The sequence below is a fragment of the Juglans microcarpa x Juglans regia genome, chromosome 4D, assembly GCF_004785595.1.
Source record: "Juglans microcarpa x Juglans regia isolate MS1-56 chromosome 4D, Jm3101_v1.0, whole genome shotgun sequence".
NCBI lineage: Eukaryota > Viridiplantae > Streptophyta > Magnoliopsida > Fagales > Juglandaceae > Juglans > Juglans microcarpa x Juglans regia.
Genome location: NC_054600.1, coordinates 12,584,695 through 12,604,779, shown reverse-complemented (window position 1 = coordinate 12,604,779; position 20,085 = coordinate 12,584,695). Strand labels below are relative to the sequence as shown.

General features: G+C 35.6%; 1 protein-coding gene across 2 annotated transcripts in view; it reads left to right on the top strand.

Moving 5' to 3' along the window:
* The window catches only part of LOC121259831 (serine/threonine protein phosphatase 2A regulatory subunit B''beta-like), a 30,018-nt gene extending 16,099 nt beyond the window's left edge, over nt 1–13,919 (top strand). For both annotated transcript variants that reach the window (XM_041161611.1, XM_041161610.1), the window contains exons 10-13: nt 3,584–3,740; nt 5,039–5,164; nt 5,279–5,429; nt 13,433–13,919. In XM_041161611.1, coding sequence (XP_041017545.1) covers nt 3,584–3,740; nt 5,039–5,164; nt 5,279–5,419 — 424 coding nt within the window. In that variant the 3' untranslated portion in view covers nt 5,420–5,429; nt 13,433–13,919. The remainder of the gene's footprint in view (nt 1–3,583; nt 3,741–5,038; nt 5,165–5,278; nt 5,430–13,432) is intronic.
* The last annotated feature ends 6,166 nt before the right edge of the window (nt 13,920–20,085 follow it).

Sequence of the window (20,085 nt, the reverse complement as noted above, 5' to 3'; positions counted from 1 at the left end):
TGGTTGTTGATTATTACGCTATTATTAGCCATACAAGATGGGGTTCATAAAAAAACAAAGGTGTTTGATTTATCGTTGGAGGGTGCAAAGTTCATACACCTTATCGAGAGTAGGAAGGCTAAGAAGGAAATGGTGCTATGCTGTCATAGTGCATGCTGCTTCGCACATACGATGGAAAAATGCTCATAATTAGTGGAGAATAAGACTTCTGCAAAACATATCGTGAGGACAGCAAAGCATATTTTGCACAACGGTGGTCTAATGCATATTGACGTTATCTGGACTTGACAGAATACGGTGAGGTGGGGAACAAGGCCTTATAGTTATACTGGAAGGAATGGAGGGAAGAGGGTTGAAAAGCTTCGCAGCGGAGCTAACACAAACGCTGTCTGTGCATACTATCTTGATTGGCAAGCCTTAAACAAAGGCAAGCATGAGACTCAAGCCTTGCCTCTACTTACCACTACCTCGGGCACAATGTTAAACAAGGGGAAACAGGTTAAGTCGAAGTATGCAGAGGCGGTGATGGATGGTGCATCCACGAAGCATGTGCCAGAAGGGATGGAAGCTGGAGGTGGCGATGGGGGAGTGGGCCATGCATCAGTGATGCAGCAAAGGAGTAGGGGTAAATAGGGAAGATCGGTAGGGACGAGTGTTACCGTTTAAGGAGTAGGGGTAAAAAGGGCTTTATCCATTGCCATCAAGGCAGGATATTCCCATCCAATATCTGAGCCTATTCTCAATTCGGCCAAAAAATGAGAAGAGAACTAAAGAGGCTTACTTGGGCAATGAATGATGATGTAGGAGAGAGGAGCTCTAGCCAGGGATGATCCAATGGAAGGGCAAAGGTGGTCTCTTTATGAAACAAAAAATAATAGCATGGAATGTAATGGGGCCGAATGAGTTACAAGACTGTCAAGTGGGTCCAAATTAGAAACTTACTTTGTCAATGAAAGGTAGATGTAGTTTGTTTGCAAGAGACAAAGCTGGAATTTATCACAAGAGGATGTTCGGAGTTGGTGGAGATGTCAACATGTTGGTTGGTCTTCCCTGCCGTCAAAATGGACATCTAAGGATGTTTTAGTTATGTATGACAAAAGGGTGGTGGAGAAATTGGATGAGTGTGTGGGAGAGTTCGCCGTGTCTTGGTCATTTAAGAACATATAAGATGGATTATTGTGGGCATTTGTAGGTATATATGGCCCAAATATTGACTCTGAAAGGTTACTGTGGGAAGAGTTGGCTGGGCTTCATAGTTGGCAGGATATACCATGGTCCATAGGTGGTGATTTGAGTGTCATTCGTTTTCCGAATCTCACATTAATCGCTCTATGCTGGAATTCTCTGATTTCATTTTCGAACCAGATCTGATGCATAGGGGTGAAAGAAAGAACTGACGAACTGTCCAAACCGATCAGTTCAGTTAGTTTTAGTTCACTGAACGGGTTTTTCTTGGAATTTGGTTCGGTCTCCAGTTCCCATGTTTTGTGAACCAAATCAAACCAAACCAAATTATACATAATTATATATATATGTATAGAATTATTATATACTATAGAATATATATATATATATATTATACATATCATAAATATAATAATCATAGCATGGAATTTTAATCTTAGTATTTATGCTTCCTTGATATAAACTTACTCTTATGTATGAATATTAATATTAAGTTAATTAATATTTTATTTACTAATTTAACATGCTTTTGGCTATGCATTGGTTAAATCATGCGTGCTTGGTTTACTTGGTATTTGACAACATGCGATTTTAATTTATTTTATTTTGGCGAAGTATTTGGTATGTAGTTGTTCTGTAATTTTCTTTTATATACTTTGGACGGCTGGACCTTTGCTTTGGTGGTTGCAATTGCAATTGCTTTGGTGGTTGCATTTGCAATTTTCTTTTATAGATAAGCTACTACTGAAAGGATAAAGAATGCAGCATCTCATGCTAAATGCAGATTTAGAAGGCACTGTAGATACCGGAATTGCAAAATCATTTTGTGCAACTTTTGAAAGCATGCTTATCTCAGAGTTTTGTTCCACTAAACTAATATGTCAAACATCCCCTCGTCTTCCTCACAATTCCTAGCCAAGATTTATCCACTTTTCTTTTCCTTTCCAAAGAATTTCCCAGCTCTAAATGTTTCTTAAATTGAGCCAACCGCAATTCCTCCTATCCTCTATTTGAATCATATTTTTACTTTTTTCCTCATTCGATTGACTTTTATTTCGCTCTTGTGCATAAAACAGCCCTATTCTTTCTCTTCAAATTCACATTATATAAGCGAGTCAAAGCATATTTAAGTTTATTAGTCAACACTATAACCTTGACAACATCATTAGTATACCAGGTTTCCTTACAAAATTCAAGGTTTCACAACTCGTATCAAGGATCAAGAACCAACTCAATATACAACAGCATATTCAATTCTATTTGCAAAGTCTCTTGCATTCTCTATAGATACGAATAAATCGGACAGACTCGACGGATATGATAGATTTTTTTTATAAGAAGATATTTTATTGATATTCTATCTTATAAAAACATAAAGATATTTTATTAATATAGAGTCGACGGATACGATAGATGGAATGGGTAGCTTGTCTTATAATGTAGACAGAGGTTCTTGTGTTCTGACTTAGTTAGGACTGTCTCCCTTTCATTATCTTCTGCCACCATCAATACTTTTCAAATTTATCTTTCACACTTGTCGCCATTTTTCTCGACACAACCCCTTCTTCACACTCCATCTTAATTGCATCTTGAATTATAAGTAGCTCCATTACAAAAATAAATGCACTTGATATTCTTACCCCTGTGAATTGTAAGCTTGTTAAAAAAGTTCGAGAAATTTCACAAACGCATAGCTTTTTTTAAATCCTCAATATACATGGGTCATAACTTTCACAAATAACTGACTGAACAAAAACACTTTCACAAATAACTAGATTACCTTTTATAGTCTCAAGTATGAAGATTCATACGCTTACACTAGTAAATATAATTTTTATTTATGCAATATTTATTTTATTTATTAGATAAAAAATTATGTTTTTGTTGGTTTGGTTGGTTTCAGGGTGCAAAATTCAAACCGCAAAACCAAATTGAAAAATGGAAAAGGTATACCGAAACAAAACCAACTGAGATGCATAGAAAACCAAACCAAACAGTGAAAAACTGGTCAATTCGATTTTACTGATTCCTTACAAGCCTATTCAGAGGTGAAATGATGAAAATGACACACCATTAAAACAACTAAAATAATTTTAGAACTTTGAAGAACAGAAAAATAAAAAAGAGGTAGCGCAGATCCACAACTTCCTGCAGCCTCCCAATATTATAAAACCCGTCTTTATCTTGTCATGAACATATTCCATATTTTATGTTCGTCTAAACTGAACTAGAAGTAATACATATTAGAGATTGAATTAGTTTCTTTCTGAACTTGTCATTAATTCATATATAAGACATGTCTGCCATGGGTGACTTTATTCTGAGATCCTTTGATATCCATAAAGACTATTTGTGCAATCAGCAGTGCTCTAGTTTTGACACTCTACTGTCTTTTCAGGTTCAAATGCATTGATCTGGATGGAAATGGGATTCTTACACGGAACGAATTGCAATTCTTTTATGAGGAGCAGTTGCATCGAATGGAATGCATGGCCCAAGAGCCCGTGCTCTTTGAGGATATATTGTGCCAAATAATTGACATGATTGGACCTGAGGTTCACCTTCTCTTTTACGCTTCTGGCTGTTTTGTTTTCACTGATTGTATTTTTCAATAAAAGTTACTTCTAATGATAATTGATATATCATATATACTAGAGCACTAATTGGTAACTAAAGCTTTTTGTAAGTGAAGTGATGTTGGACGTCCAGAAAATATTTTTTTTTTTTTTTGGGTAAATTCCAAAAAGAATAAATAAATAGAACTCAAACTACAACCCTCATCTTAAACACACTTTCAAACCATAACTCGTAACATCTCACCCCTAAATTGAACATTTTTTGTAACACCCCAAATGAAAGCCCAAGCCACGTTCGGCTTTTAGCCTTTTACTCCAAAAGGACTAGTTAATGGTATAATTGGAGCCCATTGGAACCATTATAAAGAGTAAGAACTTCTTTCTCTCAAGCAATGCGAGATCCCATGTACCACCTACACATATCAGTTAGTAGACAGGACGGTATCACAATCTCTCCCCATTCCTTACGTCCTTATCGGGCTAGTCCATCGTAGGTGGCACGAATCAAGTCCCACACTTCTGGTTGAGATAGACTATGATACCATTTGTAGTTCTTCAAGTGAAAGCCCGAGCCTCATATGGGCCTTTACACCAAAATGACTAATCAATGATACAATTAGAGCCCATTAGAACCATGAGCAAGAACTTCTCCCTCCCAAGCAATGTGAGATTCCATACACTACCTACACATATTAGTTAGTAGACAGTACGGGTTATCACATTTTATTGCGAAGTTTCCTCCAATTCAAAGTGGGAGCTTAATTGTTCCCCACTAAGAGGTTGGTGACCTTGGGAGCAAGGACCATGGCTCTTTAGGCAGGCCACTGATGTCTTAGACTTTTATTTTTTTTCACAAGATTTTTTCTTGAGTTAGTTTATATTGTATATGGGAGTAATTTCCTCATTTTACCCCCATTTGATGCCCCGACCTGGCCCAAAGGGCAACTTGTAACAAATGGTGTTTGTTTTGGAGATTAGTTGTTATGAATCATAGTGTGAAGGTGTTTTTGAGACTGAATAATATTTTGTTGGGGTCTTTTGTAATTATCCCTTCCATTTTCATATCTTTCCTTTTGGACCAAAAAAGAAGTGTAGAAACACAGTTTACTTTCCAAGTCTAGAAACAAATTTAGTAGGAGAAACTGTTCCTTTGATAATAATGCTTATCGTGACCTCATTTAGCTATTTGTAGCGAATGTTTCTTGAATATTGTTACCAAGACAGTAGCAACTAGAGATTATTTTGCTGGTTTTTACTCCGAGTTTTTGTGCTTGCAGAATGAGAGCTATATCACACTGCGTGACCTGAAAGGATGTAAACTCTCAGGAAGTGTATTTAATATTCTTTTTAACCTTAATAAGTTTATGGCCTTTGAAACTCGTGATCCATTTCTCATTCGCCAGGTACTTGAAATGCTTCTATTTCTTAATACTGTTTGATGACACATTAGAAGAAGAAAAAGTGGTACACTGCTGCTTGCCATTGTTGGTGACACAATAACGTTGTGTTTTGAGCAGGAACGTGAGAATCCAACGTTGACAGAATGGGATCGCTTTGCGCATAGAGAATATATTAGACTTTCGATGGAGGAAGATGTTGAAGATGCTTCTAATGGGAGTGCAGAAGTTTGGGATGAATCACTTGAGGCTCCTTTCTGAGTTAAGTTAGGTAGGCTACTTCAGTTTCTGTGATTATAGTTCGTATTGTTTTCTTTCCTTCTTCCGTCATTTCGTTTTTAATATATATATATATATATATAGATATATTTATTTAAGGTGTGTATATATCAGTTTAAGTTTTGAAACTAAGATTATTTCAGCAGTGTCAAGTTTGGTAATTTTAAATAAATTTATTCTTGCCAAGAATATATACACGTCTGCGTGTGCCTTATTGGATGAGTTAGCTTTTGTACGTGGCCTGGACTCTTAATAGCAGGGAAATGCTAGATTTTTAGCTAGGAAAAGTATTATGCATTTCTTTTTTGGACAGACAAAATAATATTTTTTTGGCCGAGTAAATAGCCAAAGCAAGTACACAGGAAGTTTAACATAGAGAACAGCTAGTTACAATTGAGTATCTAGAAATGGATACAAGAAAATCATGGAAACTAGTCCCACTGAGGAAAATGACAGAAGCCCACACGAATAAAGTATGGAAATCTTATACATTTCTTATCTCATGTTCTAATTTGGAAAAGAATATAACATGTAGCTAATTCTCCAAAACTAGTGATTAAATGGCATGTAATACTGCTTACTTTAAGTAAATTTTGAGTGTAATCACTGCTAGTGTGTCACTGATTGCTCTCCAACGTGTTCACTACTTTCCCTGCACTTAAAGCTGGACAGATGAAAGTTAAGTGGAGATGGAATTTCGGAGTTTTGCTGTAACAGAACTTTCCCATAAGGTTAGGAATGTCACCAACATAAACATACATGAGGCAGGTATAAAAGATTCTATAAATATAAAAAAAAAGTTTAATTCAAAGTTCATTAATGAAAATCATCAGTAGTACTTATTGGAAAACCATAGTCCTGTGTTTAATCATAAAACTATTAATAATTACAAATAAATTAATTAAATTTCTAATAAAGTCATAAAAATTGTGAGTTCTGATGGGGAAGTTTGTTGTCTTCCTCTAAGCCTGAGGTTCTGATGGGAGATTCTCTTCTCGGGGTTGGAAGGTTCTCTTCGCAGTCGTTACAAGCTCCTAATGAGCTATGTTTTGGAGGCATTGAGAGGGTTTCAGAGGGGGTGGAAGTGGTGGAGGGAGATGCGGAATTGAGTGGTAATGTCTCTGGGTCAATTGAGGTGTTTGTCTCTAGGGACCCTTGCACCTAGAGGTTTAACTCTGAGATGTAGATGGTTCTTGGAGGGGAGAAGGAAGTAGAGTCAAGTGAGTCAGGAGAGCTGAGGGTGTCTGATGAAGAAATGGACCCTGATCCGTCATGTTCTATTCTTCCTGAAATTGATTGGCCCAATTCTTCATCTGATCGGGTGATGAGGAAAGTGGATGAAATAAAGGATTGTGTGGGAATCTCTTGTGTCGGATTTGAGGAACAATTTCGAGCACTTCTAATAGCTATAGAGGCTGGTCGACCTTCTTTGGCTAGATCCGCTCTAGGGAAAGTATTGACCACGGATAACCTTAGAAAATGGGGTTTGTGTATAGCTGATTGGTGTGTCATGTGCAAGAAGGATGGTGAATCTGTAAATAATCTTTTTTTACATTGTGAGGTGGCAAGGACTTTGTGGAATGAGGTTATTGGTCGGACAGGTTTATATTGGGTGATGCCTAAGGAAATTGTGGATCTTCTTGCATGTTAGTGTGGTGTTGAGGTAAGGAAATGTGTAGCTTCCAGATAGAGAATGATTCCTTTGTGTTTAATGTGGTGTCTTGGCTGGAAAGGAATGAGAGTTGTTTTGAAGACATACCGTTCTTTTGAAGATCTTTGAAATTTTTTCTTTTCAACTTTGAGTTTGTGGGCTTAAGATCTTTGTAAGGAATGATGATAATGTACTGAATCTGTTTCTATTTTAGTTTTCCTGTTTTCTAGAGTGTAGTAGGTATTTCTTTTGTATACATCCTGTGTACTTGGACTGTGCCTATTCTTGGTAATAAAATTTCTTATTAATTATAAAAAAAGTCATAAAAATTATAAGACTCGGTCTCGTATCCGTGAACTGTTTGTGGACCTACAGACTCATCTCATACTCTCTTTCATCTGAAAGGTTGGCATATAAAAACAAACTTGAGTCAAATACTCAGCGTAAGTAACCACATCACGCAATAAACATTATAACAACATAGATCTTTCATTTTAGAAAAGGACATGCTTGATTGGAATTTTATTCAACACATTTAGTTCATTTTCATGTTGACCCGTACACATTTGCGTTTTGTGTTAGTGTTAGTGATCCTTATGATCACGATTTCACCCATGATCGTATGTAGGAATCCTTGCATGAGGATTAGCATTGCCAGGTGCACTACCAATGAGCCTCTCCTTGCGTTGCTATTTGTCCTTGCCTTGCGGTACCATTATAATAGTCATACATGTGGCCCATAATCATTTTTACATGTCATGCATTCAATCATGTACTTGCATACTTGTCTTGTCTTATCATGTCTTGTTTTTCATTCATTCTTGACATTACATAAAGCATAAATAGGTATAGTCATCACATGCTGTAGCATGCTTCCAAATTTGATCCCATTCATCATAACTTTCATGTATTAAGGGTACATTTAACATGGGCTATCAAGGAGCAGGTCATACATCGTATAATCATTTATTAAAACATGTACATATCTTATATTTTAGAAAAAGTACATTTTGCTTCCGCCGAATAACAAAAGGGGTGTGTGATCATAGTTACTTCTTAGCCTTATGCAATAATCATGCACATAAACAAACTCCTATATGAACACACAAATTGTAACACCCTGTCCATCTAGGTTTAAGAATAATGCTAGTTTTGGAAAATAGAGGGAACGAGATGCTACTAACTTCCTTGAAAATTACTTAGGAGTCGGGCATAAAGATTTCATAATTTAAGTTAAAACATACTTTGTTAAAATTTAAATGAGAGTCAATGGAAACACTTATTATAAATAATTCAAAATTATGTGCTAATTAAATTACTTATTAATAAATGAGACATGAATTGTCTAGGCCTCTGCCTTTTCTCCCTTAGCCAAGTCCCATCTTGTAGTATCATTCTCACGTTGACCATAACCTTGGGTGGTTAAAAACTTTAAATAAATAAGTCGAATATTCAATAATCAATACATCATGCAGTAAAATAATATAATTAATGTAGGCTTTTCTCTTAAAATCATAATGCATTAAAGATAAACATAGAACATAAACCATCCTAATCATTCATTCCTTCACATTATATCTGTCATAATCTTCATCCGTCATTATCACAAACAATTACCCGGTAGGCCTCAAGTGAGATCCCATTAAACTGTTAAAACATATGGTTATCACTAGGTGCACCACTAATGAGCCACTCTTGGCGTTGCCATCCGCCCCATAACCTTTGGTACCATAATTCTTCATTATTTATCATTTATCCGTCATCAATCAGATCATTCAATTGTAATTATAATAAAATCATTTATGTAGCCTTCACATTCACACACTTTCATAATTATAGACTACGTAAAAGGGGCTGTCAATGAATAGGCTTTTCGTATAATAATACGTTAAAAACCATGACATGAGCAATGAGCTTTTTTATTTGTAAAATATGATCATGATTTCATATAAAAAATATGCATTTTGAAGGATACGATCATAATTACTCACATAATTTTATAATATATGTGTGTCCAAATGGCATGATCATATCGCTTACAAAACTTAGAAAACGTGTGATAATGAAGGGTGTGATCATATTACTTATCTCGAGACTTATGCAATATGCACCTTCTGCAATTTAATTACAATTACATCGATATGCACCTATACATATAAGCATGTCGTTTCATTAAAATCTTTTTTTGATCAGTAAACAAATTTTATTGATTGAAATAAGCATAGCCCAAGTACACCGGACATATTCAAGAGCAACGCCTAGTCATGATTGTCTAGGGATACAAGGAAGTCATGGAGATTCAAACCACTGAAACCTATTACAATAGACCAATGTAATAAGCTGTTGAAAATGAAAGTTCTAAGCTCTTCCATGGACCGCTCACAATCTTCAAAACTTCTTGCATTCCTCTCCCTCCAAAGATAGCACCAAAGACAGGTGGGGACCATATTCCATATTGCTAAAATTTGCTAATTACCACTTAATCCTCCAACTTGCCTGGAACTCTAGCAAAACAATTGTACCATAGGGTCGCAGCAACCTCGCAATGAAGAAGTATATGATCCACTCTCCCTGCTTTTCTTGCACATACAACACCAATCCGTTGTGATTATCCATCAGGGAACTCTAGAACTCCTCAAGCGCATAATCAATCTAGAACTTTGCCTAATGAGCCTAGCGGGAACTTCTAACCATGGACTTGTAACACCCTTTCCCACAAGCCAAGAATGTTACTTGCATTCGTAACTTTACACCCGCTAAAGAGATTCAACATCATTGAAGAACCTCATTTATGGAATCATAAAAATAGCTTGGCATAGCAAAGTTTCATAAAATGAAAACAAGAACATAATAATGTAAACTAGTCCTATGTGGAAATAACACTTATTTGTGTAGTCCAAGACTGCGAAAAAATAAATCTACTCTTGACCCTCCTGCTCGATGTCCATGTCGTCATCATCTAGGATATTAAAACATAAAAACAAACAAAATGTGAGTCGAAGACTTAATAAATAGCACATCTTACTGTAAACATAATTTAACTTGACCTTAGGCTTTGCTTTGAATATTTTCATGCTTAATCATACTTATACATATAGCATGTGGATCATTCAACAGTAACATATGCGGAATTTAAGAATCGTGGCAATTCATGTAACATGGATGAGTGAATGATTGATTCTGTGCATCTAAAATATGCATGACTTATTAATCTTGTCTCACTTGCATAATGGCAATTATAACATATGTGCATTGGTCCAATTGTCGTTGACCTCATAAATCATAGCATAACATATGGTACCCCATACTTACGTCTATGACTTGCACATCAACTCATAACATAAGGCCAAGCATTAAAGCTTACTTATCGTTCAAATGACTTCTTTCTTCATGATGTTCATGGTGTAACATACCAAGGCATAGCATTAAACATGGCATATTAACATATGTATGTTTATCATGACAGGCATCCACTTCTGGCAATCAATAAGCATAGCACAGCATAAGAGTAATTTTCATGACATAGCATCCATTCTAAACAAACAACCAATCAGTGTATCATACATAATTGCATCCACAAGCACATTGTCATAGTTCATCAAGGGTTCATAAAAAGGGGCTAATATTGAATATGGCTATACATATCATAGGTAAACAACATTTTTTCATGAAAAAGAGAATAATTACAGCACTCATAAAGGTTATGATCATGCCACTTACCTTATCTCCTTAGCTTTGAGAATCAATTTAGCACGTAATTCAAGCACCTATTAAGTTAAATACATATCCTATATTAATCTCAACTCAAACTCTTAATATTTGAGGAAGGTATGAACCTATACTCTTTAGTGTTGCTTGCTGTCTACCTAGTGAAACTGAGCAAAACTGACCTTTGGTCATGCATGCCTACTCTTAAATTTCACTACATGCTGTCTACGCTCTCATGATTTTTGGTAAGTTAGAATGCATGCAAGTGTCAAAACAGTGGCTGTTTGGTCCACTTGGGGTTGTAACAGCAACCCCTTTTTAAAGTTTTAGAGAGATTTTGACAAACTTTAAAAAATCTTGCATGTACATTTTGTTATGCAATGCGGTTTTCAAAAACTTCCCTTCTCTGGTCTCTTTATACTATTTGCCTCATACAACAGTGACTATATTAAATGTAATATGTCAAATATGCAATGAATCATGGCTTGATGAATATTTGTTCATAGTTATGCTCTATATGCTAAAATTTCTACCTTCTTAAAAAGTCTGATTTCTGAGTTACAAAACATACTTGAAAACAATTTACATGCTGTGAGTGGGTGTAATGCATGTGCTAAGTGTGTCCCTTAATCTCTAGACAATCCGAACATGAAAATCTATGACTTTACTAGCTGTGTGATGTTGCTGTGATGCTCTCAGGCTCCTGACAGCAAATGTTTTGTTTGTGTCCTGCCTATAGTGTCACATTGCATACATAGGAATTTGTAATGCACGTTTATTAGCCATTCTACATGCGATACTAGGCAAGGTAGGGTTGTAGGTGCTTTCTAGGTTGCTGGCAGCAACCTAGATTCTTAGTGCTTCTAGAAGTTGGGTGATTTCTCACCTTTTCCAACCTGAGGTGGAGTTGGAGGAAGTCCTCGGCTTCCCCAACAGCAGCTATGTCCCTGAAATGCCACTAAGATGTGAGTTCTAGGCCCAAACTTCCATGATGTAACATAGGGAATTTTCTAATGCTTAGGACATGGAAGTTTTGATGTGTGGAAGAGAAGTCATTACCTATCTTGCAGCAGAGTTTAGGAGGTTCCCTCTATGAGTTTTGGTGGAGAGAACTTGGGAAAGAGGGCTGTGGAAAGGCAATATACTATGAGAGGCTTAATGGTATATTTCTGATTCTGTCAGCCTAGGGTGGCAGAGAGTGGCTGCACAATGGTGGTAACAGTCATGATAGTCCTTTAACACTTTGATATGAAACTTAGTGGAGTGACTAGGGTTTACTCTAAGGAAGATGGGTGGCACATGTGTGCGTATGGGACTGCCCCTGGTTAATAGGCTTAGGAGGCTGCTGGGGTTCGGTGGAATTTCCAGTGAGATGCACTGGTGTTTTGAACCCTAATCCTCTATCTCAGCATGCGTGCTTGTTGTCCAAGAATATAATGCCAGCTCCACCCATGGGTAGCCCAAGTGGTAAGGGCGAACTTGTGTGCATGAGCCCCATGTCACATGTTCAATTTCCCCTGGGATCAAACTGCGATTTAATTGGGAGGTCATGGTGGTTGGTTGTTGTGCTAGTCTCCCCTGGAGGTTTGGGCTCCATGGGTGAGTCCTAAGGGCTCTGCAGTGGGATGGTTCCCTCGTCATTTAAAAAGAAAGAAAAGAAAAAAAGGTTCCTGCTGTTTCGTTGTTTCAAACCAAGATTAGGAGTCCCAATGACTACCTTTCTCGGCAGCAGCATATTGAGGATATAGATCAACCTAAGACGGAGTTTCTAATTGTACAAAATGATATCTAAGTGTCGGCCAGCTACAATTCTAGGGTTTCTTGGCTTTACCTAGTAAAACTAGGAGTCCTAGTTCATCTAGGAATTGTCCTTAATAAGAAACACTGGCTGTGTGATTAACACTTCAAACCTCTGCCCTAACCCTAAAATTTTAGGAATTGGGTGACATTTGGCCCTCGTAACAAGTTATGCTTTATCACTTCTTTCGTTCCCTTGTCTTTGCATGCTTGGTCAGAAATTCACCTTGATGTTATGTTTGGGATTTATAGCGCAGGTACATTTATTGGTGGGATCTGTGAGTTTCAAGTATTAATTTTCTTATCTGGTTTGATAAAGAATTTACTTTGAGATTTCTGTGAAATTTTAAACTTTTCTTTCAAACATATCATAAGCTCAAAATTTATGGGCTGGTGAAATTGATTACCTAATACCACCGAAATCATCATTCCCAAACTGACACTGCTACCTTTTGCAATGCCGCTACCATCTTTACTGTTATCATCATCATCACCACCCCAGCCGTCATCTCCACTAGTCCCACCACCATAACCATTACATCCACACTATTACCAACATTGTTGTTGCCACCACTGCAATGATTTTCAGTGCCATTGTAACTCACCGCAATGGACAAACATCTTAACACCAAATGGCTATTGACTTCGTAATTACTGCTATAATTTTTATATTTTCATTCAAAACATCTTAACACCACATGGCTATTGACTTCGTAACTACTGCTATAATTTTTATATTTTCATTCAAACAGTAGAAGTTTAAAGTGGCGATAATCTTAATTCCATCAATTTAAATGTCTTCTCTTCAATATATTATATTTGTTGTTTCTCACTAACAGGTCTTGCCAAGGACGCTCCGGGTTCTTGTAAATTGGCCATCTGTCAAAGACACTCTTGAATTCATGTATCAGCTCTTGAATGAGCTGTGCAGATACTACCGACCGCATCAGGCAGAAATTCTTTGCTTGGCTTTGTGGAATGGGTTTTTGATGCGCCGGAAGTGATTGTTCAGATCCCTCTGCATTAAAATGAGAAACAATGAGAGTTACAAAGGAACCTCCCTTTACATCATTCAAACTCTCTCCCGGAGGTGAGTATATAATGCCAGATTGAAGTAATTCGGAGCATTTAGTACAATATTTGATTATTTTTCCTTTTTCGATTATCTTTGTAAGATATCATTTATGTCATCATCCCTTTTTAAGTTAGTGGATCGTTCTTTTAATACTTCAAATTGTATGGTAGTGTGTCCTGGCAGTGCTTTCGGCCATTTTGGCTTAAATTCTGGTCATTTATCAATTTGATTCTAGTTTGTTTCATCCTTGACATGAATAGGGTGTCATCAATCTCTTCATTAGTTATTACCCTATGTTTGTGAATAAACTATCTTCTACTCGAAAATGAACCAATAACATGGTTGCCTTTTTTTTGTTCTCCTGGTGTATGTCATGACTTTTGTGTCGGCTTGACTGTGTTGAGGAAATTAATTTGTATGTCTGTTAAATGGACAGTAGTTGTATAATTATTCTGTTGAGAATTTTAGGAATCAAAACTTCATGATTGGGAAATATAAATGTTGTTTATTTATAGAGGTTGCGTCCATAACTTCTGTGTTGTGAAACAAACAGTCGCAATGAAATAAATAGCTGGTCAACGTTTTCTTGGTATGTTCGTTATGCGGGAAATTGTGACGAGGAAATATCTTTTGTTCTGTTTTGTCTGGTGCGATAATTAGGAGAGATATTACGGAAATAAAAATTCTATGTGCAGTCATTTTATGTACACCTTTACGTATTTTACTAATGTGATTGGCTGCGTCACTTTTTTTAATATAAAATAATTGTTTTAGCTAAGCACATCAGTAGAGTGCGCAAAAAGTACATAGAAGTGACTGTACGTAGTATAATTCGGAAATATTATCTTTGTTTTAGAATTTGAAAAAATTGTATTATTTTGTGTTTTGTTTGAAAGTTTGAAAAAGTTGTAATGAATAGATAATGATTAGATGAAAAAGTTGAAGATTGAAATTGAAAAGTATGTGTTTGAGTGATGTTTGTGAAAAAAATTGGGAGATAAAATAAAATAAGACGAGATGGATTGTGTTACCAAATAACTACTAAATTTACCAACACCATTTTATACAAACTGAGGTGACGTTATAGACTTCAGCTAATAAATTGATGTTAAAAGTTCACCAATTCCAACTGGTTAATACCAAAGCTTCAAACAGTTGGCTAGATGTAATTGAAGAACAAATTAGCATTTGAGCTATATGAATACTGCAAGGAAGTATTTTTTATACTCTTGCTTTTTTCCATTTGATTAATTATCCTCGTGATTTTAGAATCAGAAAGTGAATCTTGGATATTTTGAAAAATAGACACCACTTTGACACTTACACGAGAGAAAGCTTAAAACCGGATGAAGTGAAAATGTAAGATTTACACCCTCTAATAACTTAAGAGACACGTTAGCCATTTTATATCTTATCCTAAGATCATAGATTTAATATCTTCTTTTAGTCTCTCTCCTCACTCTCAGCAAACTCTCTCTTCGCAAGCTTTCTCTCTCTCAGCAAACTCTCTCTCTCTCTCTCTCTCTCTCTCTCTCACTGCATCATACCTTGATGGAATGGAGATGTTTCAAACTAATATTTAGTCAGAATGAAGACAAGCTGCTTTTATGATTACATATGTACCACATCAATACCTTGATATAGCTCTCTGTTTCCAGAGTATAGCGGTGATCAATTTCAGCAGGTAAAACAACCATCCCCCTTATTCACCCTGAAATCAAAATATCCTTCACCAAAAAGCAAGCAGTCAACAACCAGATTTTTTGGGTGAAGCGGTGACTATAAACGAAACTAAAACACATCTACTCTTACCACTTCCTGCCACACAACAGCGGATCTCCTCTTCGGTGTGCAGTTCTTCTTCAAAAAATATTTTGATCTTCTCTTCATTTGCATAACCAGATGTTATCGACAACGTATTCGAAATAGCAGCGCTACGAAGGTACAAACCAAACAAAAAATTTAACCATTTGATGGTTTTTTAGAGGCTGTTCGGTTTGAGGAGAGAGAGAGCACTTGAGGAGAGAGAGAGAGAGCTTGAGGCGATGGTGGAGAGGCCTAATTGGTGTATATCCCACTTATACACCACGTCCGATTCCAAGAGCCTCTCCTTACATAATAATTGACAAAAACCTCTCTCTAACATTTTCTAAATAGTAGAATCAAATAATAATGAATTTTAGAGATTTTGAAATTGGACAGGTGTGCATTTATCTTATGGTATGTTTGGATGGTTGGATTTGAAGAAGATTTGGATTTGAGTCTTAAAAACCCAAATGCTTTTTTCGAATCATATATCAAAATTTGGAGATTTACACAAAATTCAGATTATATTGCAGTCTTTTTCAAATCTTGGATTTTGAAATACATTAAAACAAAAAGGAATTTGAAATTCAAATCCTTTTATCTAAGCACAATATTAATGAAACTCACATGGTATATATGTACGTAATTAATTTAGAATAATACCTAAATACAATCTTAAGGTATGTAAGGTGCAAACTCCCATTACAAAATGCATTTTTTCAGATGAATTTAGACTAATCCATTTTTTTCCCAAATGGAGTGCAATGGCTTGCACATCCTGGGAATTTACAAATCGTTTCTCCTTAATTTATACAGAAGTTCCTAAACATTCACTCCTTTATACTAACCACTAGATCTTCCATCACCTTAAAATCGTGAAAAATAAATGGCACACCCTAATGCTGAGAAAAAAAAACTATATATTCGCACCATAAATAACCATGATCAAGCGTATAATGCAAAATACTGGTATATGAACAATAAAAAGGTACAAGCACACGATAGACCATTATTCCAAAATACTGGTATATGTGATGTGCTTGTTAATACTTAATTTTCAGAAGTTTTTAATTAGTATAATAATGATTTCCTCTATTTACTATACTTTTTTTGGTAAGAAACTAAAAGAAGAATGGAGTAGTAAACAACCATGTTAATTAGTCGGGTTATAAAAAATCCTGCAGCGAGTCGAGTGGTGATGTATTGATACATGATACTCCTGACAAAATATTTCACTTGCAATTATTGTCGCCTCGAAGAGACAGCGGTTTGTGTTTGGATGTTGAGTTGAGTTGAGTTGTAAATAATAGTATTTTGTGGGTCATATTGAGATGGATTTAACTTTTTTAGATTGGAATGAATTTAATTTTTTAGGTTGAAATATATGAAGTAGGTTGAGATGAGTTGAGCTTTTTTATGAGAAATTGAAAAAATAATAGGTTCCATTAATGATTAGTTTAAAATGAATTGAGATGAGTTGAGTTGGGCCCAACAACCAAACACACCCTAAACTCACCGAAAACCCCCTACATGGCTACAACCTCTCCTAGAGTATGGTAATTAATGAAAGGAAAAAGCTAGGTATACCGTTGTAACACCTATTCCATCAGGTCAACCAATGGCAAGCCTTCTATGCTGCGCCTCACCACCCTTGGAGCCCTATATAAACTCATCTCCTCTTCACTTCTTCCTCACTTCATTTCCACAAGTTTTCTTTGAGTGTTCTTGAGAGCCTCTCTTCCCTTGTTCCTTGACTGTTCTTGAAGTTCTAAGTGAATTCTTGAGTTTGTGAGTTTGAGTGAGAAGCCTAGGAGGGCCACGAAATCATTGTAAGTTTTGCTCTCTAGATCTTAATTTATGTGTTAAGTTGTGTTTTTTAGTGTTAGTATTAATCTTGGGTGAGTATAGCATAAGATACCATGTTTAGCTAGAAGCCGAAATATTGGTGGATAAGTTTAGTGTTTTAAATTATTTTTTTTGGTGAAGATATTAGTTAGAGTTAATTACACTTTGCCTCCTCGGACTTTCACTCAATTCACAATGTGCCTCCGAAATTAATAATTGCATCAAAGTGAACCCTCGAACTTCCAAAGCTTCCCAATCTCCTCTTCCGTCTACCAGCTGCATTAAATCTAACGAAAATTCATTACATGTGCTGCTCATGTGCATAATATTCACTGCAAAGATGTAATTTTTATCTAATTTATTATCATTAATCACATAAAATATAAAACAATATATGTTATAAAATAATAAAAAATCATAAATCATTAAATAATTTTTTATTAATTTATATATGGTTAATGAATATAAAATAATTTCATTGTATACATAGATTATTCATACTTGCTTTCAACTTAGGTATAAAATAATTTTATATATGGTTAATGATTAATGATTAATGATTTATTATTAATTGAAAGCATATATTATTTTATATTTTATATAGTCAATGATAATAAATTAGATGAAAATTACATCTTTGCAGTGGATTTTCATTAAATTTGACGCTACTGGTAGACGGAGGGGGGATTGGGAAGTTTTGAAAGTTTAATGGTCCACTTTGATGCAATTATTAGTTTCAGAGGCACATTATGAATTGAGTGAAAGTTCGAGGGGACAAAGTGTAATTAACCCTATTAGTTATGGCATGCCTTGGTAATCTATGTTATGATTCGAGTATGTCTTAGAATAAATTCTGAAGGTTTAGTTTGAGGTTAGAAGCATGTCATAAAGGGTTTTAATCTCTATCTTGTATTGATCGTCAAAGCATGTATGGTATGACTTTTAATCATGTTTCATTTGAGGAAATTAGCTTGTTTTACTTAGGCTTAAAATGTGAGCATTTAGAAAGCATTCTGATTGGCATAAGAAGAATGCATGATTTAATTCTAGCATGTCATTGATGGAGGTCATGTCATGCATCATTTGAGGTTTAGATAGAATTTAAAGATTTTATTAGGCTTGGCTAAATGTTGGGATGAACTTGCTCAAGGTTAAGCTTTTATTTCATCATTGAGGATTTCTAGTGAACATTTTTTTATTGGGTGAATCTTTCATGCATGCATTCATAAGGATCAATAGTCAAAATTTCATATAGGCATCAATTAGAGAGCATGCTACGAATTGAGGATGAATAGGCTAAGATCCCTTTTGATTTTTAAGGCATAGACGATCTTAGAATGTGCAAGATATGAAGACTATGAATTCTAGTTAAGTTTGGAGAGCAATTGCATTAGTAGCAGTATTTGGAAGTTATGGGTATTTCATAATTTCTCTTTATCTAGAAGATCTTATTTAAGATACTATAGATTTTAACTTGGTTCAATTTTTATCACAACCACTACCTCACTTCCGACTTCAACAGTTGGGAAGTTGGCCTCTAACTTACAATTTGATGATTATTTATGATTTATTGATAAATGTCGCATTATTTTATAACTGTCATTTTGAGCATGAAATGTCATATCTTAGGTTCTATTTTTATTACGCATACAACTATCATTTTTGAACTATGCCACATACAATGCATATCATGAAAAATTATTTTATCACAACCCCAAAAGTTAGGATGGGGAAGTATCTTGGTGGAACTTCTCTTGGGGGAAGTATCTTGGTGGAACTTCTCTGTTCACTCTGGAGTGATTAAATATGGAGTGGTAACTCCTGGATTGACGAAGAACGGTCAACAGATTTCAAATGGATTCTTTTTAAAGAACGCCGGAACGAAGCCAAATGTTACGACACTTAATGCTGGTGGGTGTATATGTTATGATTTTTATGATATTATATTATATTACCAATGTATTGAGAACGAGTCTATAGACAACGTAGTTCAACTTGAGTTGTACTACGGTCACCGACAGGTACTCACAATGCATATGGAGAACAGTGACGATACCATACGTTACGTTAATTCGATGCTTTTATGTAATTCTTGATGAAAGATTAAGTTTTTACGATGGAAGTAAAATTATGTTCTTTGTAAGAAAATGTGCAGCAAAAGTCTACTTTCTAGAGAAATCTGAATGAGAGACAAATACAGTTTTTCTGCATTTGCATGCATTCACGTTTATCATTTTTATGCATAGTCTATCTTTGTGCACGTTAGTTGTCTAACTTACTGAGATTTCAAGTAAATTTCATCTTATGTGGACCCACTATCATTTCACTCGAAATGATAGAAGTTGTAGATGCAGATGGACCCAATGGACCAATGGATCAAGAGGATTGAGGAGGAACCAGATGTCGACAAGAGACTTGATCTTATTTTGATAATTCTAGGCCTAACCCTTTATGCCAAAGAATGCATGAAGCAATTGGTTTAGATTCTTTTTTGGAAACTTGGTATTTTGTACTGAGATTAAGCTATCTGATGATTTGAAACTTATGGTTTAATCAATATTATTGGGATGATTTAGCTATTCTGGCATAAGTTCATTTTCACCCTTACTTTCTGCTGTGATTATTGCATACTGATAGCTACATTTCTATGATGCATTGCAAACTAACTATCATGTACGGGGGTATGTAACCTTGTGTTGCATGTCCCGACACTCAAAGTCTTCGTTACATCCCAAGCGGAGGTTGGAGGCGTCACAACCGATTGGC